This window comes from Lagenorhynchus albirostris, chromosome 1, assembly GCF_949774975.1.
Source record: "Lagenorhynchus albirostris chromosome 1, mLagAlb1.1, whole genome shotgun sequence".
NCBI lineage: Eukaryota > Metazoa > Chordata > Mammalia > Artiodactyla > Delphinidae > Lagenorhynchus > Lagenorhynchus albirostris.
This window is the reverse complement of record NC_083095.1, coordinates 76815940-76839182: the sequence shown is the minus strand read 5'-3', so window position 1 is coordinate 76839182 and position 23243 is coordinate 76815940. Positions and strand designations below refer to the sequence as shown.

Below are 23243 nucleotides of genomic sequence, written 5' to 3'. Positions count from 1 at the left end.
GAGAAAGAATTTGCAAGTTGTCCTAAAGAGATACACAACAATTGGGTTGCCATACTCTGGTTTGGAGGGAATTCCTGGTTACTGCCTACATACCAGAGCCCTTCATGGAATATCTCCCTAACCTCACCCTATATTCCCCCTCCCCTCCCCCACTGCAGAATGCCTTGAGTCCTAGATTCTAGTTCTGTTTTGATCTGATCTTTACCCTCCCTTCCTTGGATCCTTGTGTATCTACTGGAGCCAGGTTACTCTCTGGGTCCTGTACCTGACTGTCTCATTCTGGAGGCTTCCAGACAGCCGCGGTTAGTGCCCAAACCTGAGAGGATGTCTTCAGATGGAGGTGAGTCTGCAGGTGGGGGGAAGGTCCCTGCCACCTGCTCCCCGCTTGGAGATTCAAAACTTGACACTTTACGTGGGGACCAGCTCTCTGGGCTGACCTCGAGGGATGTGAGAACACTAGACCCCGTCAAAGGCATCACACTTGGGGAGGCTGGGGAAGGAGATCGTGCCATTAAGACTATGGGTTGGGGAAGGAAGAGGGCCCCCTGGGTGGCAGATCAAAGTGCCTCCGAGGAAAGTGCTGAGTAGAGAGAAAGGATGGTAGTTAGCAACTTACTTCTCTGGAAGAGGGATTCCTTCAACATGTGTTTGTGTGGCACGGGCAGGGGTGTGTGTTACGAGGGACACAGAGGGTTTCAAAGGGAAGACCCAAGTTCTGGTGTCTTCTTTAGGCAATTGGAGGCTGCTCTAGAATTTTGCCCTGAGAGAACTGAGCTGGGGCTGCTCCCGCTCTTATCGGGTGGGGGGGAGTGGAAGCCTTTGCTAGAAAACTGTTCAGTGGGGTCATCTGTTGCCAAGTCTGTAGAGAAATGTCCTCTCGGAAGCTAGACCAGAAGGTGCTGTAAGTGCCTCTGCTTAGAGCCTCTTGGCTCCTTGCAGCCCCAGCGAGGGCTTCTCTTCTAGTTCAGGGAGCAGTTTTCCTTGCTTTCCCAGGGCCAGGGGAAGTGGGTCACTCCAGCAGGGATGAGAACTGGGGCTTCCCTGAGATGCTGTGTCTTTCTACCTTTTGTGGAACTCAGGCCTTCAGACCCATTTCACTGTGTTCCATACTTCGGGGAGTATTCCTGGCCCTCTGCTCTGTGGTTGAGGTGAAGGGTTTGCTCGTATTCCATGTCTCCTTCATGATCAGGAAGCAGCGGAAGCTGAATGTTGTTAGTTTGCCAGTGGAATATTCTTTATAAGAGGGGGAGGAGAGTAGCATGAAATTAGGCAGATGATCTTCTGCTACTATTATTAAAAGTCCTGGGCTTCCCTGGTGGCGCAGTGGTTGAGAATCTGCCTGCTAATGCAGGGTACACGGGTTCGAGCCCTGGTCTGGGAGGATCCCACATGCCGTGGAGCGGCTAGGCCCATGAGCCACAACTACTGAGCCTGCGCTTCAGGAGCCTGTGCTCCGCAACAAGAGAGGCCGCGATAGTGAGAGGCCCGCGCACCGCGATGAAGAGTGGCCCCCGCTTGCCACAACTAGAGAAAGCCCTCGCACAGAAATGAAGACCCAACACAGCAAAAATAAATAAATTAATTAATTAATAAACTCCTACCCCCAACATCTTAAAAAATAAAAAAAATAATAAAAAAATAAAGTCCTAGGAGACACACATCCTGATTAATTAAGTACACGTTTTATGTATTTATCCCTGGTGTCTTTGACTAGAGTCCACATAGCCCCTGAACTGTGTTTCAGACTTCATTGTCAGTGCCTTGTTCAAAAGTGGACCCTAAATTTCTGATATTAGGTGTTCCAAGCAGAAGGATCACAGATAACGTTTTAATAGGTCCCGCATCTCCTTAAAGCTCTGGAAACCTCCTCCCCACACCGCCTTCCCCTTACCCATTTCCTGGCTCTTATCTCTAGTCATTCCTGGCTGTTATGTAACAAAATTCCTGGGAACAAAACATCTAATGCACACACACCCCCTTCCTGGGAACAGTGCTTCTGCGTCTGGTGGCAGGGACCACAGAGCAGCTGAGAGCAGAATGCAGGTGGTGTGAGGGTGTTTGGAATGTACCCGTATGCTGGGTGACATGTGTTATGGGGTATGAACTCGTGGGCCCAAGGGTCCTTGCAGCTTGCTTCCCTAGCGCACTAATTTTCAGCAGGGAGTAAGGGACATCAGAAATACTTGGGGGACATTTGCAAACTATACATGTCCCCCCTCCCTCACCTGTTGAGAATCAGGGCTCTGATTCTTCAGGGACTAGAGTGGAACTCAGATGACCTAGCTTCTGGTCTCCTCTTCTCCTACTCCAGCCCCTCGTTTTCTTTGTCTCTGCAGCGTCTCCATTGCCAGGACACGACATGACCATGAAACCTGGCGCTGCCCTGTCTCCTTTCACTGCACTTCCCTTCCCCCAGCCTGGTCCTGGCCCATCAGACCAACCACCCTGGGGGCCGCCCTCGCAGCACCCCATGCCTTCAGCACTCTCTCCAGGCAACCCTCTGGTGCTCTCAGCTTTCCCCAGCCCGTTGTTGGTGACAGGGGATGGGGGCCCTGGCCCCAGTGGAGCTGGAGCTGGCAAGGTCACTGTCAAAGTCAAGACAGAAGGAGGGCCAGCTGAGCCCTCCCAAACTCAGAACTTTTTCCTTACTCAGGCCGCCCTCAACTGGACTGCCTCAGGCGCTCCCTTTGGGGGCCCTGAGAGTCCTGCCCCCGGATTCCTGACAGCCTCTAATGTGAAGACCCTTCTGCCCCCGAAGGCAGTGGGGGTGAGCCAGGAGGGCCTCCCAGGCCTTCCTACTCAGGCTCCATTACCAGCTGCCCAACTGGCCCCCATCGTGCCCCCGGAAAAGGCTTCGCCAGGGCCGCATGGGGCAACTGGGGAAGGAGGTCCTGCGGCTACCCGATCCAAGCCCTCACTGGATGACCTCTCTTATACCTCCAAGGGTGTTTATGAGAATTTCCAATGCTGGCAGCGCTACAGAGCGTTGGCAAGGAGGCACTCATCCCAAAGTCCTGATGCAGAGGCCCTTTCCTGCTTTCTTATGTAAGTGGAGAGACCTGAGATTCATTATTCTAGAGGCTTTTAAATAAGGAGGATTTGGGGATGGACAAAAGAGATTAGGCTATTTAGGAATACTGGAGGGCAGGTGATGAGGGTGCTGGAGATGCTATGATAATGAAAATAATAACGACGACGGCCACAACGATAACAAGCCTCTTTACCCACATGCCAGATGATAACGAGCTTTCAGGTGTCTCCTCTCAAGTGATCTTCACAACCCTGTGAGTTCAGGCAGGCATTTTTATGGTCATCCTAATTTATGGATGAGAAGACTGAAGCTCAGAGCAGTGTTTGGAACTCGGGTCTCTGATACCGAGTGCCAGGGCCCTCCCGTTCTATTTTACTACCTTTTGGCGTGGAGTTGAGCTGTCCAAACCGGCCAGGATGAGGAGCGCTGGGAGGGGAGGATGGTGCGCGGCCTGGCTGAGGAGCTTGTGTGCCACCCTCTCTACCGCCCCACGTTTTTTTGTTTTTGTTGTTTTGGCCACGCTTCGCGGCTTGCGGGATCTTATTTTCTCAACCAGGGATCAAACCCGGGCCCATGGCAGTGAAAGCACCGAGTCCTAACCACTGGACCGCCAGAGAATTCCCCACACTGCCCCCTGTTTTATTCAGGAGAATTCAAGTTGAAATAGGGAGATGGTAGAGCTTGCTTAGTGGTCGAGGACCAAGGCCCCACCACTCACTAGATTTGTCATCCTGGGCCCTGGCATTTACTATCTTTGCCCTCAGTTTGCTCATCTAGAAAGGGGATGATTATACCCACCTCAGAGCGCTGCTGAAAAGATGAAATGAGTTAATGTATGTGAAATGCTCAGCAGAGCGCCTGGCACAGAGAATGCTTCATTGAAGCATTGAAGCATATGAAGCTAAGAATGCTTCATAGCTGCTATTGTTATCATTAAAAGGCAATCTAGAAGAGGAGAAGAACTCACAAAGGGCCAAAATGTCTGTGTGAGCGGATGCTTGGCCTGGGAGCCCAGAGTCATAGGCTGTTATGTTTATAAAGCAAAGTCATTGACCATCTGGGGAATTTTCTTCCCACCAAGACCCTCCGTCTCTCTCAACTGCACTGTACTCTCAGCATTTTGTGTAAACCACCATATAACGCATGCCACATCTTACTGGACTTAAAAAAAAAAAACTGTACCTGTTGTTCCTCCAGTGGCTGAACCCCTAAAGGAATCCCCCCTTCCATCCTGACTCTGGAGTGAATAAATCGAAAGGCTCCCCCAAAGTCCTTGGTGTAGATCACCGTACCGACTTCCCGCTTTCTGCAGACAGCTCTGGGTTCTCTCTTGGAGGCTGGCAGGCTGAATTTCTAACTCCTGGCCTATTTCTGTTCTCCACGTTCAGGGGCTCTGGGCAGGGTCTCCCCCAAAGTGCAGTCCAGACCCTCTGCCACAGTCACCCGGGAGGCTGGTAAGACGCTCAGAACTGGGATTCTGGGGCGCTGGCATCCATGGTTATAACAAGCTTCCCCAGGTGATTCTACACAATAATGATTGAGGACTCATGGGAAGTCAGAAAGGCAAAAATGCATCATAAAGAGCTCAAAGAGTATTGATATTTGCCTGTGACGGGTATCCCAGAGGCAAAAAAACACTTAAAAACCAACACATAAAAACACCACACAGCCTTTAATTAGATTCATTTGGGTTAGGGAGTGCCTTTTTAAAAATGTGAGAGCCATTGGGCAGGGTTCAGCCTACTTTACAATGAATCCCATTAATTGAGTAACATGAGCGCTTTCTTTCTCATGTTTTGTTGAGGACAGCACTGTGAGAATTCAGGGTAGTTGATTTTAAAGGGTGGGGAGACAAACAGTCTGATTTTGTGCGAGGTTTGTAAATTTCAGTGGGAAGAAAGGCCAGTGTGGTGAATGGATGGATGTGAGGTTGGGGGTCTGGGATCTAATCAGCAGTGGGATGTGACAGGGACTGTGGGGCATGTTTGATCTGATGAGGGGCCGGGGGTGTGCACTGAGGTGGGTGTCAGGGCAGGTGGGGGGGGTATACTTGTACACCGTGACTGACCCAATGGGGGTTTTAGCCCAGTGCTTCGTTCCCCGGCCCGGCGGAAGCCCACTATGACCATGGAGGAGGGACTGCCAAGGGCTGTGCAGGAGTGGGAACGTACCAGCAACTTTAACCGGATGATCTTTTATGAGATGGCAGAAAAGTGAGTCCCACCAACCCTCATCCTCCCCAGGGGGGCTGCGTGGCTGAGGGGCGGGAGCAGGTAAGAGAGGCTTGGGTCTGGGCTGTGGATGGTTACCATAAGGGATGCTGGAGGAGAGGTGTAGACTAGCATAGGGTCTCCTGGATCCTCACTGCTTCTTCCACCATCTTGACTCTTGGGCTTTTCTATCCTATCTCCTCTTGGAAGCTCTCCCTTCTCCAGACCTTGAGTTGTATAGGGGCCTTGATATTGAAGCTCTTAGGATGGGATTGGAGCCCGGTTGGTGTCAAAAGTCCACGCTGAAGGGAACCTAGCAATGAGGAGGTAAGCCCTACTAGGCAGGTTCTTTCCTGTCTCGCTGACCAGGTAGCAAGTGACTACTGATGCAGACCTTGGGGCCACCACTCCTCTGGAAAGCGTTTAGCCCGTCATCTTAGGGAGGGGCTGGTTCTCGAAGAGGTTTGTCAGGGCAAGGTCCTGGATGCCCAGAGTGGTCTTCTGGTTCATATCCCCCATTTCTCCATGATAATCTCCTCGGTTAAAAAAGTAACTCAGGAAAATGAACCCTTCCCTCCAAGCTTAACTATCACTTTCTCCCCCAAATCTGGACCCATACCTCCTAGATTTACCCTTCCAGGACCCCAGTCCCAGCCTCAGGACTCCTGGATCTCAGCGCTGCTTCCTGCTGGGAACCTGCCTTAAATTGCAACCCAGGCCCTGCTTTGGGATTTCAGGCATCCTTTATGGTTGTAGGCAGGGGCAGAGGAGGCCTTGAGGAGCGGCCCACGTGTGGGATCTTGCCAGGTTGTGGCATAGGCCTGACTGAATTCAACAAACCTGTATTAATCGCTGCTGTATACCCTCACCGATGCTGGGTGAGATAGCGTATGAAAAAGCCATGCGTGGCTCTGTCCTGTGAAGCCTACAAGCTCTAGATTGTTTTCTTAACAAGCTTCCTAAGTGACGATTGCAGGTAGGGGGGCTATGTGGAGACCTTGTGAGTTTTCCCCAGAACTGTTATTCGGCCCTCTGTGAGTAGATACCCTGGGGTCTTGTGTCTGGGTTTCGAATGGATCTTGGTCTTCTCAGCACTGCCTGGGCCTTCGGCACCCTCTGCAGGTTCATGGAGTTTGAGGCCGCGGAGGAGGTGCAGGTTCAGAACACACGGCTAATGAATGGGTCCCAGGGCGTGCCTCCTGAAGCCCCTCTGAAGCTTGATCCTCCAGGGACCCCGGCCCCCGACGTTTGCCAGCAGGCAGGTAAGGCCGCCCAATTCCAACAGGAACCGTGGGCCAGAAGCTCAAAGGGAGGTGTGCAGAAACCAGTCACAGATCAGGGGAGGCATTGCCTGTGCTTCTACCAGTTTCCCTCCAGGCAGGGGCATTTGATGTTCCAAACAGGACATACATAGGAGACTGAGTTCTCAGGTTCCCTTTGTCCTAAGCTAGGTATTGATCTTGGCTAAGTAAACCAACTACTCTCTCTCAGAGACTGTAATTGAGGCACATGATACCTCATCCACCCAAGAAATGGGGGCTGGATCAGGGGGCTCTTTGGAGTTTCAGGGGTTCTGAGATTCCTCATCCAGATTCTCTCTCAGACCCTCCAGCTCCTAAATATCCTCCCCTGGCTGGTACCGTGTGTCAGGTCTGCCTGCTCCAGTCTGGAACCGTCTCAACGTGCCCAGGTTGCCGTTACAAATGCGGGTGAGAGGCAGAAGCCGAGGCCTCGGTGCCGCTTCCCATTTCTCCTTCCTGCTTCACCCCTCAGTGTACATTCCCAAGAAGGCGGCCTCCAAGGTGCGGGGGCCCCGCCGGCGGCAGCGCAAGACCCAGAGGCCTCCGGCTCCTGAGGCACCCAAGGAGATCCCACCAGAGGCGGCGAAGGAGTACACCGACATCATGGAAGGGCTGCTGGCGAGCCACCTGGCCACCGAGGAGTCGGATGGAAAACAGGAAGAGGAGGAGCAGCAGCGGCAGGAGGAAGGGATGTATCCAGATGCGGATCTCCTGAGTTACATCAACGAGCTGTGTTCTCAGGAGGCCTTTGTCTCCAAGGTGGGCTGGCCCTGGGTGTCTGGTTTCTAGCAGATCCTGGGGTGGGAACTCCAGGGAATAAAAAATCTAGGGTTCTGCCCGAGGCAGTGGGCGACTCGACTGTCTTCCGTGCTGAGGAATATGTGTGCATCGGTGCACACACGTGGATGCATGAAGCTGGTGTTTTCTAAAAGCCCAGGGAGAGGGTGGTGAGTAGGGAGGTGCATGGCTGCTTCTCTAGAGCCTCTTGGCTCCCGTTATCTCCTGTCAAGAACTCCCATCACTTTTCCTTCCATTTCCGCAGGTGGAGGCCGTCATTCACCCTCAATTTTTGGCAGATCTGCTGTCCCCAGAAAAACAGAGGGATCCCTTGGCCTTAACTGAGGAGCTGGAACAAGAAGAAGGACTCGGTCTTGTCCAGGTAAACCTGGGAGGTAGAGAATATCAGAATGAGAGGCTCCCGTGGCTTTACCTAACCCTACACTGTCTTGGATGGTATCGCTCCTAGAGACAAACAGCTTCAGCAGTCAGCTTTGGGTGCAGAACAAGTAGGCAAGGGACCGTGGAAACGGGAAGCGTAAGGGCTCAAAGCATGGGAATAAGACCCCAGAAGGTGGAAAAGAAGAGCTGTGGTTATCTGGCTTTGAGGCCGTTACTTGCTTGCGTTCCCTGCCCTGCCCAAGTATCATCTACTCAACACCCCGCCTGCCACCCCTTCTCACAACCACATATAGAACAATATCTGTCCATTCTCCTTCTAGCTGGTCCAGGAGCGACTCCTGCCCTTGGAAGAGGAGGTGGACGCAGAGGCACCTCCAAGCTGCAGTGGAGCTCTATTGGACTCGCGTCCTTCTGTTTCTGATGAGGATGAAGATGGGGCTGGGCGGCCTCGGCCCTCACCTGGGCTTTGGGTGGCTGGAAAGTCTGCTTCTCTGGGAAAGCGGGCAAGAGAAGTGCCTGCTGGGCAGGAGCAGGACTTAGATGGCCTGAGGGGGATGTGCAGGGATGGGAACACTCTGCCATCCCCCAGTGGCTGGGACCTGCAGCTAGAACTTGCAGCTCCACAGGGAATGCAAGGGCCCTTGCGTATAGAGAGAAGAGGGTCTGGGAAGGTTACAAACCAGATAGCCCCACTTCAGGATGGCCACCTGGGAGGCGCTGAGTCCCCCGGGTGCTCCCTGGTGGGTGATAGGACTTCCGAGGCTCTGCCCCTTTGCTGGCAGGAAGGCCCCCAGTTCGAGATAGTTCTCAGTTTGGATGCTGGACTCGCAGAGCTGGCTCCTCTGCAAGGACAGGGGTCAGAAAAGCAGGCCCTGGGGCTGCAGACTGAACGACAGATAGGGGGTCTTGGAGTGGCTCCCCAGGAGACGGAGCCATTAGCACTGCCCCAGGAAGGCTCTTCAGGGGCCATGTGGGGAGATGACAGAGGTCCTCCCACGGTTCAGAGTTACGACCAGAACCCTTCCCCTAGAGCAGGTGGGGATAGGGGTGGGGACGGGGCCTCCCTCAGTCCGGGAGTTTGGCTCAGCAGTGAGATGGATGCCGTAGGCTTGGAGATGCCCTTACAGATCGAGGAGGTCATAGAGAACTTCCATGATTGGGAATGTGTCACTGAGCACCAGCAGGGCGGCCAGGCATTGGGCTCCAGAAGCAACATTTCTCTGGGTCCCGGAGAAAACACAGCACCTGGGGATGTGGGAAGCAGCATAGTTAGCTGTACAGGCACAGATGCCACAGCTGCCCTGGAAAAGAGAAACTACTGCAGCTCGTCAGGACCTCTGAGGGCCAACAGCCCGGCCTCAAGCCTTAAAGAAAATAGAGAGCAGAGCCCTGAGACTCTATGGGATCCCAAGCATCTGTGGGTTGAAGGTTGCCCCCTGTTGCTAGAAAGCAGAATTGGTGCCTCTACACTGGGGGCTTCTGAAGAAACCCTCCTGCCTGCAAATCAAGGCAACATCCTTATCCTGGGGACCCAGGATACCTCCTCCTTCCCTGAGGCCAGCCCAGAGGCAGGGAGCGGAGGCAATTCCACTTCTCCCCTGGTGGAAGCCACAGATCAGGTCAACATGCTAGATGTTAGGGATGCCGGTGGCCTCCAGCTAGGGGTCAGTAAGGATACCTGCCCACTAAGTTTTAATTCTTATGACCCCCAAGGAGAAGGCAGGGAGGATACTGATTTATCTGAGCCTAAAGACCTTGCTCCCTTACCAGGGGATCCAGAGTCTTACGCACATGGGACGCCCAAATCAACGGCTCCCCACCAGGGCCTTAGAAGCACTTCCCCTAGATTAGTTCTGAGAGAAGCCTCTCCTGTCAAAGAAACATGCAGCTCAGCAGATGGGGCCAAAGGCGAGGAGTGGGGGGACGAGGAGGACGAGGAATTCTCCAACTTTGCCCACCTCTTGGCCTCTAAACTTAGCCTCTCATCAAGGGGGCCTCCCCTCAGTTTTCGCCCTGCCTCAGGCCTGTTCTCCTCAGGGGGTCGGGGGGCCCAGAGAGCATCCCACTCCCTCGTTGCTGAGGCAAGAGGCCTCAGCCAGCCTCCGTATCCTGTTGCCAAGTCTGGGAAGCAAGCTCTAGTTGGAGGCCCAGCCCCTGCTGAAAAGAGGCCCTTCCAAGGAGCTGAACTTGGGGCACCTGGGAAGAAACCCCTGCCTCTGGGAGTGGTTCGGGCCGCACAGCCTCGTAAAAGAAGGCGTGATGGTTTCCTCACAGGCAGGAGGAAGAAACGATGTCGTACCCAGTAGGGGGCAGCGGGACCATCCTGTCCCACTTGCCAGTCCCTGCAGCTGGGGGGCCCAGAGTAGATCTCACCCTGGGGACACACCAACTGTTGTTCTCAGCCCTAAGTTGTTTTGTTGTTCTGCAAAAGTGGCAAGTGTGGGAAAGGGCTAAGCTAGAGGTGGTCCCCTTGGTGAGAGGTTGGGGGGAGTACCTTTGGAAGTTGTATGGGGAAAAAAAAAAATAAAGATTTTGTTGTTGGAAAATGCTTTCAGTGTGCCCCTTTGTATCATGTCTTTGCTCTAGATGTGGTAAGATGCTGAAAAGAAGAAAGGAGGTGAGGGCGGCCTCGGATTTGATGGGTCCAGGTGACTTTCCAGCCTCATCTAGGCCCTCTGATAAGCCCTGGCGCTGAGGGTCCCCCATGATTACTTTATTCCTCCCTCATCAGAAGCCTGGATGTGGTGTTCAGAGGGCTTCTCTGGATATCCTACCAGTATCTGTTTCTCTTTAAAAGTCCATAGATGGAAAAGCCCTTCTTTTTAGCCTGTCAGATTTCTGGGATAGGTATCTGTTTTCTAAATCTAACTAATTTCCATAATTGTGCCTAGACACAGCACCTTCTTTGGGGGGGGCCTTTTCTTCTTCCTTGAAAAGCAGCTGGACAGAAGGGACTTATATGTCCCCAATTCATCCTACGGCAGAAACCCCCTGGGCTGCAGGCAGGACGGTTAGTTCCTAACACAGGTCTCTGTCCCTACTATGGCGGGTGGAAACCAATCTCAGTAGGATTATTAAACATGAAATGGTAATTAGCTATTTTTTAACCTCTAATGAGGACAGAACAAGAGGGAATAAGCTGAAAAGAGGTTTGTGAGGAGGCCTGTTAGAGGGTATGACAACAGGAGGGAGGATACGAGATCTGCATGCTCCGTCTGGAAGTGACGAGGACTCATTGGCTGTGGCCAAGAGGACTGACCTTGAGAACCTTTGGGATCTTCCCATGGGCGGTCTGCAATCATGAGTCCCTTTCCTTCCCAGCTAATGATACCGCCAATGTGACTGAGCTTCGTTGTTTTTTTTAAATAGATATAGATATATATTTATATATAAAATAGTTTCTTACAAAATAAGACCAAACGAACAAAAAATGAAAACCAACTTAAAAAAACCAACAACGATAACAAAAAGTCAAGCAGGACAGAGACGGGCTTGAGGGCCAGGGTTGGCCTCTGGCGCTGCCCTGAGTCTGTGGGCGGGTGCGAGCTGGGGAGGTCGAGGTGCTCAGTCGCCCTTCTGCTTGGGGGCCTGCACGGCCCCGTTGGCCAAAGCAGGGACGCTGTCTGGGGAGGAGGCGTTTGGTGTCTGCGAGGGGCGCAGGTAGGTGCCGAAGAGCTTCCCGTGGAGCGGGTGGTGAACGGAGAAGTCCTGGAACTCACCTGCATGGCAAGAGCGAGACGGGAAAGTAAAGACCTGAAGAGGAGAGGAAGTGGTCCCCAACCCTCTTCTCAGAACTGGTATGTCCTGTTCCTCGCATCTCAGCCTCACTGTCTCAAATCCAAGTTGACATCCTCTGCCTCCCCAGCTGGTTCCTCCCAGCCTTGCCCCTCGGACGTCCTGTTCCCACAGGCTGGCTGCCGGTCCTGTTCCCTCCCAGCCCAGTGCCGGGGGTGCTCCGAGTGCCCGCGAGGGGCCTGGGAGGCCATGACTCACAGAGGGAGAGGCCCTGGCGGGCTCCTGCCTGGCACAGCTCGGCGTGCAAGGTCCTGGCAGCAGGGTGGGGCGAGCCCAGCAGCAGGTGCAGGATGGTGCTGAAGCCGTCTTTGTACAGCAGGCGGCCGGGCCCCTCGGCTTGCTTCTCTTTCTCCTCGGCTTGCTTCTCTTTCTCCTCGGCAAAGAGCTGGGAGGGAAAGGGACGCAAGTCAAGCTCTCTCCTTGTGCCGTCGCCCCGCATGTCTGTCTGACAGGCTCCTCCTCTTCCAAGAGTGTGGAGCCCAGGCCTCCTGCCCCCCACCTCCCACCCCGGGCCCTTTCGAAATATAATCGTCACGGCTGCTGCCTTCTTCCTGTTGCCAGCGAGGCCTCGGCAGAGACGCTGGGGCTCTGCGGTTCAGACAGCGTGGCCCTGGGACACCGAGCGCCTACCGTCCGGAGGCACCTGAGACTGTACACTGCACAGGCCTCCAGGCAGGGTGAGCACAGCCTCCACGTGCCTCCCACCCCAACGTCCTGATACCTCAAAGGCCAGGCGAGTCAGCTCCTCCAGGCTCCTGCCCCCATCCAGAGCCGCCAACGCAAGGGCCACGTCTCGGAAGTCCACCAAACCCCTGGCATCCTGGAGGGTGGAAGATAAACCAGGGCGATGCAGGGACCAACCCCGTGTGCCCCTTCCTGCTCTGGATCTCAGTTCCTCCCTCTTCTCGTCAGGCCTGGGGGGGGACCCCTGCCTGTGTCCACTTCCCTCAGAACCGTGAGCCCTAAACTCTCCGGGATCTCGGACAGTCCTCTCGGGGCATGGGTTTGCCTGGTGACAAAGCTCTCCTATAAAGGGATCTCCTAGGAACGATGGAATCCCTCAGGTATGCTGAAGTTACCATCAAGTTTCTGATATACTATCAGGGCATTCTGGACCCCAAGCTGGAAAAACTGGTTCTCTTCTGACTTGGCCTATGTGGGAGAACGGGTCCAACAAACTAACAGGGGGCCACTGGCATAATTCCTTACCAAAAAACTCCCTGAGGATACCTGCTGTGTCAGATCTATGTGGGACTGGGGCACCTGGGTTTTGGTTCTGTTCTTCTACAGGCTATGATGGGAAGCTCCTTTCAGGGACTGTCTGCCCCAGTCCAAGGACTCAGCACACCTGGATCACTCTCTGTTCTCTGAGAGGATGTTGAGAACCATGGTCTGCATCTTAGGTCAAAAAGAAGTCCTTGGGACCACTGGGAGTTGTTCATAAACATTATGAACCTTCTGGGGTTATTATAATTGGACAAGACAACCTGGTTAAATCCCAGGAAATATACAGCTCACCAAGATTCTTGAGAAGGTTCAGGAATCCCCCAGAGAAGCTCTGGGATATGTTTTAAAAATCTGCCCAAGTATTACACATACTTCTGGGTCTCAAACCCTTAACTGTCTAACCTGTCCAATGTTGTCTCCTCTGTATGTCACCTTCCCACCTAACCCTCCCCCAGTGCCCCACAAGGTCATATGATCCCCATCTCTGCCGATCTCCAAAATGCCTCAGAAATTTATGGACCTCATTGACCATCATTTCTCAATTGTTCTTCTCCACAATGAGTAAAACATTGCTGTTTAATGCACTGGACACTCTCTATATAAAAAATGACTCTCCCAGCAGACCTCAGAAGATGTCCATCGAACAACAGCTGTTAGAGCGTCCAGCCCAGACTCCATATTGGCCATCCACACGGCCCCTCGGATACTGTACTTAAATCTCGAGCATCCCAGCCCCTTTACCTGCTGGAAGTAGCTAAAGGCACCAGCCACCATCTGGGGGTCAGAGAGCTGTAGCTGCCTGGCAAACTCTTCCTGGCTGATCATTCGACTCCGGCCTGGCTCTGCCTCAGTGTCCACACAGCCAGGGGACAGCCTACAAGGGAATTGTCGAAGGTGCAGAGCTGACTCAGTTTCCTTCTGGACGCATCACCCAGCAGGATCCTGGCCTCAGTGCGGGTACATGTGGTGTTTTTCTAAGATGTACTCTGACTCATAGTCCCCGGAGAGCCAATCCTACTTTTGTCACTGGGGTTATTACGTATCTTTCTTTTTTCCTCCTTCCTTTTACCCCATTATCTTTTAAAAAATTCCTCTGTCTTCCCACTTTTTCTTTTTTTCTTTTTCAAGACTCTTCTTCCTCCTACCCGTTCTCTTTTTTCTTCTTTTTTTCTCTTGCCCACACCCTCATCTTCAAGGTCACTTACCCAGCCTTCCGAAGCACCCTTCCCAGTTCCCAGAGCTGCGGCTCCAAGGCCACCTTCAGCCGGCCCACCACAATCACCGGCAAGCTCCCTACAAACTCACACTCGGTGGCTGGAATGCCCAGGGCCCTACAGGATGAAGAGGGATGGAAAGCACGGGAAATGAGGCAGAATACTCGCCTGTGGGTTCATTACTGATTCTGGCCTGCCGACTACGGAGAGATCAGGCCCCCTTCACTCTCCCCTCCCCCACCTCAGCTGTCCAATAGCCCTTCCCCCTGCCCTAGCCATTCCCCTCCCCACATGTGTGCCTCAAAACCCCAGCCCTCCTTCCCCTCCCGTGGTCCCTCTGCCCTGTATATCTGTTCTAGGAAATACCCTGTGGGACACTTACTGTGCCATAACCCTCTGGACGTTGTTGGCATAGAGGGTGGGGTCCCTGCTTTCCTCCGGGCTGGGGCGGTACACAGGGAGGAACTGAAACACACACACACAGACCTCTCATCAGGACCTCAAACCTAGGGGCGACCACTTCCACCCTCTTTCCGCAAAGCTTCCAGGCTCAGCAGATGCCCACTCTCCCACCCAACCCACGGGGGTCATACCTCCACATCCACGATGCTGCAGGGCTGAGAGGCTGTGAGCCAGAGGACTTTGAGTCTAAGAGAAAAGAGACCTCAGAGGCTCAGCAATCTCTAACCATGGGCTCCCCGCACCCCAAGGATGGAGTGGCAAAGTGCTGTCCACCGATGTAAGAATAAACCACTAGCCATACAGTCAGCTGGATGAGTATACAGCCAGGAGGCAGAGGGGCCAGAAAGGCGGCAGGATAAGAGAGAGAATGCTGCAGGTCTAGGCCAGGGGAAGACGTGCAGGCGAGGGTTTTCAGTAACCGGCAGAGGAAAAGAGGCAAGCCGGGTGGTGCGGACCACCGAGCGAGAAAAGCTAGGAAAGTAAGTCAGAAGTCTCTATGATTACAGCAGGAATGATTAGGTGGGACAGCTTAAAGGCACTTCCAGATTATAGCAGGAGATGGGAACAAAACAGAGGGACAGGGGCATCCCCTTCGCTAGAGTTCTCTCAGTCCCAGGACGAAGAAGGGCTATTCACCTTGTCTGGAGGGCGGAAGATGCACCAGGAATTCTGTGGGACCCCACTTCCCACCCTCACCCCAAGAACACCACTACTCACACTCCAGGGCCCCTCCATGCCCAGCTGGTGGTATCCTATGTGGTAAGCAGAGGTGAGGGGAGAAAGACATTATTTTTCTTCCCCGGAACTGGCCAATCCTTTTGGAGCAGAGGCCCTGACCCTGACCCTGACCCACCCCACATGCACATCCCATGGTGGCACTAGGGGTTTTCACTGATTCCCATTCAGGGTGGACTTGTGCTCCCCCTCCCCCCTCTCGAACTAAGACTCACCAGACTGTTGGGGTAGCGGATGAGGACAGGCTGCACAGGCACCCCCGCGATGAAGGCTCCTAGATCCCGTTTCCACCCCCACCCCCCAGGCAGAGGTTAGAGAATGGAGGTAGCTAGAGGGCATGAAGTACAGGCATCTGGATCAGCTCTACAATGAGATCTGGGCTTGCTCCATTTCATTTATAATTTTCTCTGACTCACGGAGACTCTTCAGTGTCAGCTAGGAGGCTCCCCGTCTTCCTCCCACCCCCCCACCCCTCCACTTCTTGGGTTATTCCAGAGTCCCTCTCCAAATCCTGGGCTCCTTTTTCCTACAGCCCTACCATCCACTGCTGTTTTATTCACCTGGTTTGAATTTAAGCAAAGCCTTCTTGTTGGAACAGGTGCCCTCAGGAAAGAATAGTACCTGGGTAAAAAAAAAAAAAAATCAAGAGACCAGAATGCGGTGGGTGGAAGGGGACGAGAGGAAAAAGAAGCCTCTTCAGGAGGACATAAAAGGCGAGGAGGTTTAAAGACCCTTTTACCCACCTGGGGCCACTTGCCTCCTGAGGTAGCCCGCCTTCGGACCTCCTCCACCACCCTGCGCCGAGAAGCCGGGTCATGCCTGGACACTAGGATGGCTTGGTTGAAGCGAAGAAGGGCTGGGGTCCGGAGAGGATACAAGGAGTCACTTGGTTCTTCCCCAGGGGTAGTAACACCTGCCTCCTTCCCTTCCTCAACAGTAGGAGATGCTTCCCGGTTATCTCTTTGCCCTGGGGACCCTCCTTTCCTGGTGTGTTATCCCTTTTAGGGAACTGACCAGAGCTCCCTGCTCTCTTCTAAGCACAGAGCTCAGAGTCGAAGAGGTTGCTTTTCACAAATGGTGTTAATTTGCATTTCATTTGCCAGCATCAGGCAATATCCCCTCTAACTTCTCCCTCCCCCCTTGGGGCCAGTTCTCTCCAGAGTCTCTGATTCCTGTCTCTTTCACCCAGAGTGGTCATCTCCCCTCTTCACTCCTCTTAATCTCTCACCTCCAATGACAGGAACAGAAAGGTTCTCAGCTCGAGACACCACCTTGGGCAGGTCACAGGGCAACAGAACAATGGGGTCAAAGAACGTAGAGTGAGGGGCAGCAACCAGGACGGGAGCTTGAAGGCGGGAGGCCCGCTGGCCCCGAACTCGAATCCGGAGGAAACCGAGCAGGAAAAAGAGCAGGCGGCTGAGGCCCAGCACCCCGTTGTGGCACACGGTCCTGCAAGGCAAGGCTGGGCATCAGCGGAGACCGTGATCCTGACCTTCACTCACCCCCCAGGCTCAGACACCCAGGAAAGCAGGTGTCCTTCTTTTGCCCTCTATTACCTGGCAAAGGGGCTAAAGTCTCTGGTTACTTTGGGACATATCAGGGTGCAAAATTTAGAGTTGAGGTCCTGGGTACCAGGGACTGGGCCTGGCTGACTCATCTCACCTACCCAGGCTGGGCAGGAGAGCTTCAGAACCCTCCCTCCTCCTTTCCTTCAAGAGGGAGCAGAATGGATAGCAAGGAAGAGGAATGAGAAGCTGGGTCTCTGGGGGCTGGTTCCTCACTTACTTTCTCCATCCTGTAATCGGCTCCTGAAGCTGCTCCTCAGTAAGACCAGCTACTTGCAGCCAGGCAAAGGGCCAGAGGAGAAAGAGGACGATAAAGGCCAGAAGCACTCGGATGGGGGCCAGCAGTGCCCCCAGGAGGCAGAACTGCAGAGGGTGGGAGAGGAGGCCACTTCAGGGTTGAGATGCTCCCTCCAGGCTTCCCCTCTCCCACAAGAATGGACCCAGGAGCAGAGGACCATCACCCCTGTATACCAGGAGACGAGTTGTGTGGGAACAGGAGATGGGACTGGAACCCAAGGTGGGATGAAGACACCAATGAGGGAAAGAGGATAAAAGATGAATGGGATAAAGGGCCTCACTTTCCCGTCTTGCAGCTGGTGCCCATCACACCAACAAAACTGAAAGACTGTTAAGAGGATTCAAGGATAACTAGTGTGAAAGCGCCCAGCACTGTGCTTGATGTAGGGTAGGCTAGAGATAGTCCCTCCTCCCACCACCACCTTCCATAAATAGCTCCTACGTCTAACAGAAACCAGGTGCACAGTCCTGTCCACTTCGGGTCTGGGAGGCAGAGGGTTGGGAAACACAGAGAGATCTACTTTTCAGACCCAGGCCATTCTCTAGTTCTGCCCAGGAGCACTTCCCCAGTACTGGGGGAAAGGCGCAAAAAGAGATCGGCCCTACTCCACAGGGTAGGGGTTGCCAGGAGCCAGGGTGACTCCATGGGCTGCCCTGGGGAGAGTGCAGGTAAACAAACCGAGCCCCAGGAGCCGGCCTCAGGGGAGGTGAAGGCAACAGAAACCTCGGACACTCCCTTCTCATACCACTCCCCAGCCTCCCCAGGCCGGCGCAGCCCTCCACTTCCTGTAGCCAACCCCCCTCTCCACCTCCCTCCCCCCACCCCAGCGGGAGGTGCTGCAGTGCATGGGGGGTGGGGTGGGTAGTGGAAAGGAGGGGTTGCTAGAAGAGCACGGGGGTTCAGGCTCTGGGCCCAGAAACCTCTTCCAAGTCAGAGCCTCCTAGAAGCACTCAGCACGCCCCTGCCCGCCCCCCCCCATCCGTGGCCTCTACCTCCATCCTAGCCCATCGGCCTCCGCAGGATGTAATCCGCAGTCTCCAGCGTCCTCCACCTCCCCTACCCGTGGGTCCCCTGCAATCCTCCATCCTCACCTAGTCAGTTCTCACACACCTTCAGCTTGTCTGTCGCCCAAGCCCGCGTCCTCCCCAGGACTCCTCGACCACCCCCTGCCGCCCCCACGTGCGCACTCCCTGACTCCCGCCCCGCTAGCCTCTCACCGACCCCTTTTCGGATCCCCATCTGTATCAAGGCTCCAAAAGCCCTCCTTTTTCTATCCCCACGAGTCCTCCCGACGCCCCCCGCCCATACCTTACCTTAACCCTCTGGAGGCGGGAGAGGTGTAACTCATGCACGAAGGGGTTGGGGGGCGCCGGGGGTCCGGGGGTGGGATAGAGGGGGGCCCAGTCCCCCGGACTTCCCTGGCTCATAGCGGCGGGAGAACGTGGGAGGGAGGGCACCCCAGCCCGGCCCCGGGCCCCTCTTTGCAGAGCAGCAGCTGCAGCTGCAGCAGCGGCGGCGGCGGCGATCTAGCCCCGGCCCCGCCTGGTGCGGGGCGCCGAGGGGCGGGGAGCAGGCTGCGCGGTCGGGCCCGCGTTGTCAAGGAGCCGGCCGAGGGGCGGGGCTTCCAGCGTCCCAGCGTCCCGGCGCCCCTGTTCCTCCGCGCTCGCCACAGCGTCCGCAGCCCCTCGGGCCATTATTACGAGGCGGCCGGATGCTGGAGCGCGGCGCCTGCCTGCGGGCTGACCCCGGGCCTGCCCCTCCGGGCGTCCCTCTCGGAAAACGCGGCCCGCGCCTCCCCGCAGGCCTCCGGCTCGGAGCGAGTTTGGGGCGGCGAGGAGCGAGTGGAGCTGAGAACGCCCTCAGACTCTGCCCGGGCGTCGAGGTCACCCTGTCAAGCACAAATCGGGGTGGGGCCCTCGGGCGGATGAGAATGGAAGGGCGGGCACGCAGTGCGCGGAGGCCGGCAGCTCGCGGCCGAGGCGGGGCCCACCACCTCTCGGAGGCCGACCACCTTTCCTTCCTGGTTGGGTCGACGCCATCGCGCGTGGACTTGAGGCGCTCGCGCCCTCTGACGGCCGTATTGTGCCTAACAGCTCTCGGCATCCGCGTCCTGCCTGAGCTAGGCAGGGCTGCCTGTTTTGGTGTGAGGACTCCATCAAGGAGTGAGGTACCGGCAACCATGAAGACGCTGGTCATACATTTACCAGGGCTCAACCAGGCCTGGACGGGCAGTGCGAACCTGAAAATCTGGGATGACCCCGGACGCAGCCCTCTTTTTCCTCCTAGTCTCTTTTTTCTGTCCTTCTGTTTCTCTCCCTCGCTCCAGTGTGTAAGAGGACAAAGTGATACCCCTCATCCCCAAATTCCAAACTGTCCTAGACAGCACATAAACTGGTTAGACCCTGGTCGTCAGGCCATGGTGAGATCAGGGAACTGGCTAGGCTTTGAGATCCACAGCCAGTAACACAATCAGAAATAGTGACAAAAAGGAGATAAGAGCCTCGTTGCTTGTGGAAAGAAGCTGCCTTCAGTTCACCTTGTTTTACTTCTCTCTTCTGCATCCCTGTCAGTCACCATTTCCTGAGGGTAATGGGAACAATGGCAGATCAATGGGCTATTGGGTCATTGGGTACCATTAATCTTTTATTGGAAGGGGGACCAGGCAAAAGTCAGAAGTCACTTTACTTCTATCTAGACCCCCTTCCCTCCTTCCTTGCTCCATAATTTACCCACTTATATTCCTGCCTATATCCCTAAGAGAGCAGCCAGCATTCCCAGAGAAATAAAAGGATATCCTAGTCAGATTTATTTCTTAAAGTTTTTAGAGAAGATTCCATGGCTCTTTAATTTTAAAATTTAATTTATTTTTCCAGCTTTTTTGAGATATTATTGATATATATGTAAATTTAAGGTGTACAATGTGATTATTATTATTATTATTATTTTTGTGGTACGCCGGCCTCTCACTGTTGTGGCCTCTCCCGTTGCGGAGCACAGGCTCCGGACGCACAGGCTCAGCGGCCATGGCTCACGGACCCAGCCGTTCCGCGGCACGTAGGATCTTCCCGGACCGGGGCACGAACCCATGTCCCCTGCATCGGCAGGCGGACTCTCAGCCACTGCACCACCAGGGAAGCCCCAGCCTTGGTATTATATTTGCGCTAATCCTTCCTGGAGATAATGGTATGAATTTGAGTTGCTAGAGTGAGATTGGTTCAGAATAAAGTAAACAGTCTTGAATTTGGCACCACAAAATAGTTCATGGGACTGTTGTCCAGTAACTCCTTTGCTTGGGGCATATACCCACCCATTCTTTCCCATGTCCCCTCTGTCTAATGTTAGCTGCCCCCACAGCCACTCCCTTCTACCATTTCTTCATCCTGAGCTTTCCAGTTTTCTGGTGACAGCCAAAAAGTTCTGTTTCCTGCCTTCTGCTTTTTCACTAAGAAATACCATTTAAATTTTGATGAACTATCTAAGAATTAGCAGTGATTTATGGGAGAGAACTAGGTTAGGGGCTGTGTGAGGTGGTGGTGGAATGTGTAAAGAGGCAAAGCAAAGCATGTATTCAAGTATTATCATCTCCATTAGGCCTAGCACAGTGTCTGGCAGAAAGTAAGTGCTTCATAATTATTATTGTTGGCTAAATGCATAGTAATATTTATTGCTTTTTTATGCCAGAGTTCACAAAATTCTCTTGTTGGCTCACAATCAGAAGACATAAAATAGAATATAAACAGGATCAAATAATTAGCAGAGTAGGAATGGAGATGACAGGGTAGGAGGACATGGAACTCACCTCCCCCCACAAACACATAGAAAATCCATCTGTATGTGGAACAATTCTTACTGAAAACTAACTGGGAACTAGCGGAAAGCTTGCTTGCTTCCAAAGCAGGGTGGGGGAATTCCCTGGTGGCCCAGTGGTTAAGACTCCTTGCTTTCACTGCTGAGGGTCTGGGTTCAATCACTGGTTGGGGAACTAAGATCCCACAAGCCATGCAGTGTGGCAAATAAATAAAGAAATAAAATAAAACAAAGCAGGTGGAAAGGACAGATTGAGACCATGTGGCTGGCTGACTGGTTCCCTGGCGACTGCCCTGGCATGTACCCCAGCCTGAGCCAACTAAACACTCCAGCATCATTTGCCTTGCATTGCAGCTCCACACTGGAATGAGGGCTTCCATAACCAAGGAAAAATCTTGGCCATGAGATGCTGTGGTGGTTCAAACCCTAAGCAGAGTCTGAACAGGGAGGCGCCAACAATTGCTGGTGACCACAGGCAGCACATCAGAGCCAGACCACATCTCTGATGGTGGCTAGACCACCATACCCCATGGCCCACTCTTACCAAATACCCACACTGCCCTCTCTTGCTCTAACACTGCTCCTCCCTGAGGCTGAGGGTGCTGGTGTTGGGAGGGGGAAGAGCATACACTTAAAGAGATCAGAGCCAGCTAGGACCAGACCCTCATGGTTTCAAATCCAGAAACTTGGGACCTGACTCCACCCCAATAGGGCAGTGACAGCCACAAAGCAGAGGGGAAGAACCACGTCACACCTGGCTCAGGCCCTAGCCCTCCCATGTCCAGCCCCACCTCCTACCAAGGTGAGAGCTGCCAGCACACCCTGAGGAAAGATGTGACGTCAAATCCAGCTCTCCCACCAAAGCCACTGGGCACAAACAGACTGTAGAGTGTTGCTCCTATATAAGGACCCACTTCAAGGCCAACATAGTTAACTGTTGCATCTAATTTCATAGAGTCAGAGAAAGATAAGCAAAATGAGAAGACAGGAATTTGTCTCAACTGAAAGAGCAAGAGAAAACCCCTGAAAAAAACAACTAATGAAACAAGTAAATAATTTGCTAAATAAAGAACTCAAAACATTAGTAATAAGAATGCTAACTGAATTAGGGAATAGATAAACACAGTAAGAATTTTTTTTAATTAATTAATTAATTTATTTATTTTTGCCTGTGTTGGGTCTTCGTTTCTGTGCGAGCGCTTTCTCTAGTTGCGGCAAGCGGGGGCCACTCTTCATCGCGGTGCGCGGGCCTCTCACTATTGTGGCCTCTCTTGTTGCGGAGCACAGGCTCCAGACGCACAGTCTCAGTAGTTGTGGCTCACGGGCCTAGTTGCTCCGCGGCATGTGGGATCTTCCCGGACCAGGGCTCGAACCTGTGTCCCCTGCAATTGGCAGGCAGATTCTCAACCACTGCACCACCAGGGAAGCCTCCTGTCTTTTTTTTTTTTTTTGCCTCTCCAAGAACTATATTTTGGTTTCACTGATAACTGCACTAAATTACTTGTTTTTTTTTTTTATTTTTTTACATCTTTATTGGGGTATGATTGCTTTACAATGGTGTGTTAGTTTCTGCTTTATAACAAAGTGAATCAGTCATACATAAACATATGTTCCCAATTACTTGTTTTTATATGAAGAACTTCTGTTTTAAAAGTAGAACTACACTGAAATATCATCTCTCATATATTTTATTGGTAAGAATTCAAAATTTCACAACATACTCTCTTGACCAGACTAGAGGCACCCTCATATACTGCAACTGAGAATGCAAAATGCAACAACTATTATAGAAGTGCAGTTAGCAGTGTCTGTAAAATTATACACACCATTGACCCTTGTACTTAGCCATTTTACTTAGAAGCATAGGGGGAAAAAACACAGTTAGACATATATTGATAAGAGTTGAAGCTGGGTAGTAAATGCGTGGAGGGGAGCATGTGGACATTTTCTTATCTTTTGTACATTTCTTCAGTGTTCAATTACTAAAAAGTTCAAAAATGACTCCTGCTTTTAACTGTATTTATACCTTCTTTGTATTGTACAGCTTATTTTGTTGTCCTATTACAAGCTTCTTGAGTCGAAGTCCCCGTTGATTTGAAATCATTTCATGACAATATATTACTACATTCCTTTGTCAGATGGTCATTGAATACTAATTATTCTCCAGTTCCTAAACTAGAAGTTAGAAATACATGATACTATAGTTCCTGACTTTACAGGATATACATATGTTCTAAGGCAGAAAGCAGATACCTTAACAAGTAACTAAAGTAAAATTGTACCTCTTTTACCACAGAGGAAGTAGAGAGTGGTATGAATACATTATGGAAGGTTTTAATCTTATATAAAAAATGTATGCAGGGTTTCAGCTGATACATAAAGGATGAGCCAGAGTTAGCCAGGTTAGCTGATAGAGACA

At 52.8% G+C, this 23243-nt stretch overlaps 2 protein-coding genes across 3 annotated transcripts; one reads left to right on the top strand and one right to left on the bottom strand.

The window, feature by feature from the left end:
- The first annotated feature begins 255 nt into the window (after positions 1–255).
- NUTM1 (NUT midline carcinoma family member 1) lies at positions 256–10027 on the top strand. Its single transcript, XM_060168459.1, has 7 exons — positions 256–340; positions 2337–3045; positions 5116–5244; positions 6364–6503; positions 7015–7301; positions 7585–7701; positions 8042–10027. The coding sequence occupies exons 1-7, from the start codon at positions 325–327 to the stop codon at positions 10025–10027; spliced, it is 3384 nt and encodes a 1127-aa protein (XP_060024442.1). The 5' UTR covers positions 256–324.
- Positions 10028–11082: 1055 nt separating this feature from the next.
- On the bottom strand, positions 11083–19002 carry LPCAT4 (lysophosphatidylcholine acyltransferase 4). Of its 2 annotated transcripts, XM_060146803.1 has the most exons (14): positions 18331–18999; positions 16940–17082; positions 16383–16603; positions 15898–16010; positions 15715–15775; positions 15370–15428; positions 15137–15171; positions 14551–14605; positions 14340–14422; positions 13949–14074; positions 13485–13617; positions 12238–12336; positions 11715–11901; positions 11083–11440 (listed from the first exon to the last, which is right to left on the bottom strand). In XM_060146803.1, the coding sequence occupies exons 1-14, from the start codon at positions 18442–18444 to the stop codon at positions 11286–11288; spliced, it is 1584 nt and encodes a 527-aa protein (XP_060002786.1). In that variant the 5' UTR covers positions 18445–18999; the 3' UTR covers positions 11083–11285. The 2 variants fall into 2 exon arrangements, with proteins under 2 accessions (XP_060002786.1, XP_060002796.1); XM_060146813.1 differs by lacking the exon at positions 13949–14074 and having other exon boundaries at positions 18331–19002.
- Between the last annotated feature and the right edge of the window lie 4241 nt (positions 19003–23243).

Excerpts from the sequence above, each read along its gene's own strand:
- NUTM1 (XM_060168459.1), top strand. Across the intron at positions 5,245-6,363 it reads TTTTATGAGATGGCAGAAAA|GTTCATGGAGTTTGAGGCCG; the intron begins GTGAGTCCCACC and ends CACCCTCTGCAG. Across the intron at positions 6,504-7,014 it reads CGACGTTTGCCAGCAGGCAG|TGTACATTCCCAAGAAGGCG; the intron begins GTAAGGCCGCCC and ends TTCACCCCTCAG.
- LPCAT4 (XM_060146803.1), bottom strand. The coding sequence starts at position 18,444 with ATGAGCCAGGGAAGTCCGGGGGACTGGGCCCCCCTCTATCCCACCCCC. Across the intron at positions 15,776-15,897 it reads CAGGAGGCAAGTGGCCCCAG|GTACTATTCTTTCCTGAGGG; the intron begins GTGGGTAAAAGG and ends TTTTTTACCCAG. Across the intron at positions 14,075-14,339 it reads GTCCAGAGGGTTATGGCACA|GGCCCTGGGCATTCCAGCCA; the intron begins GTAAGTGTCCCA and ends TTCATCCTGTAG.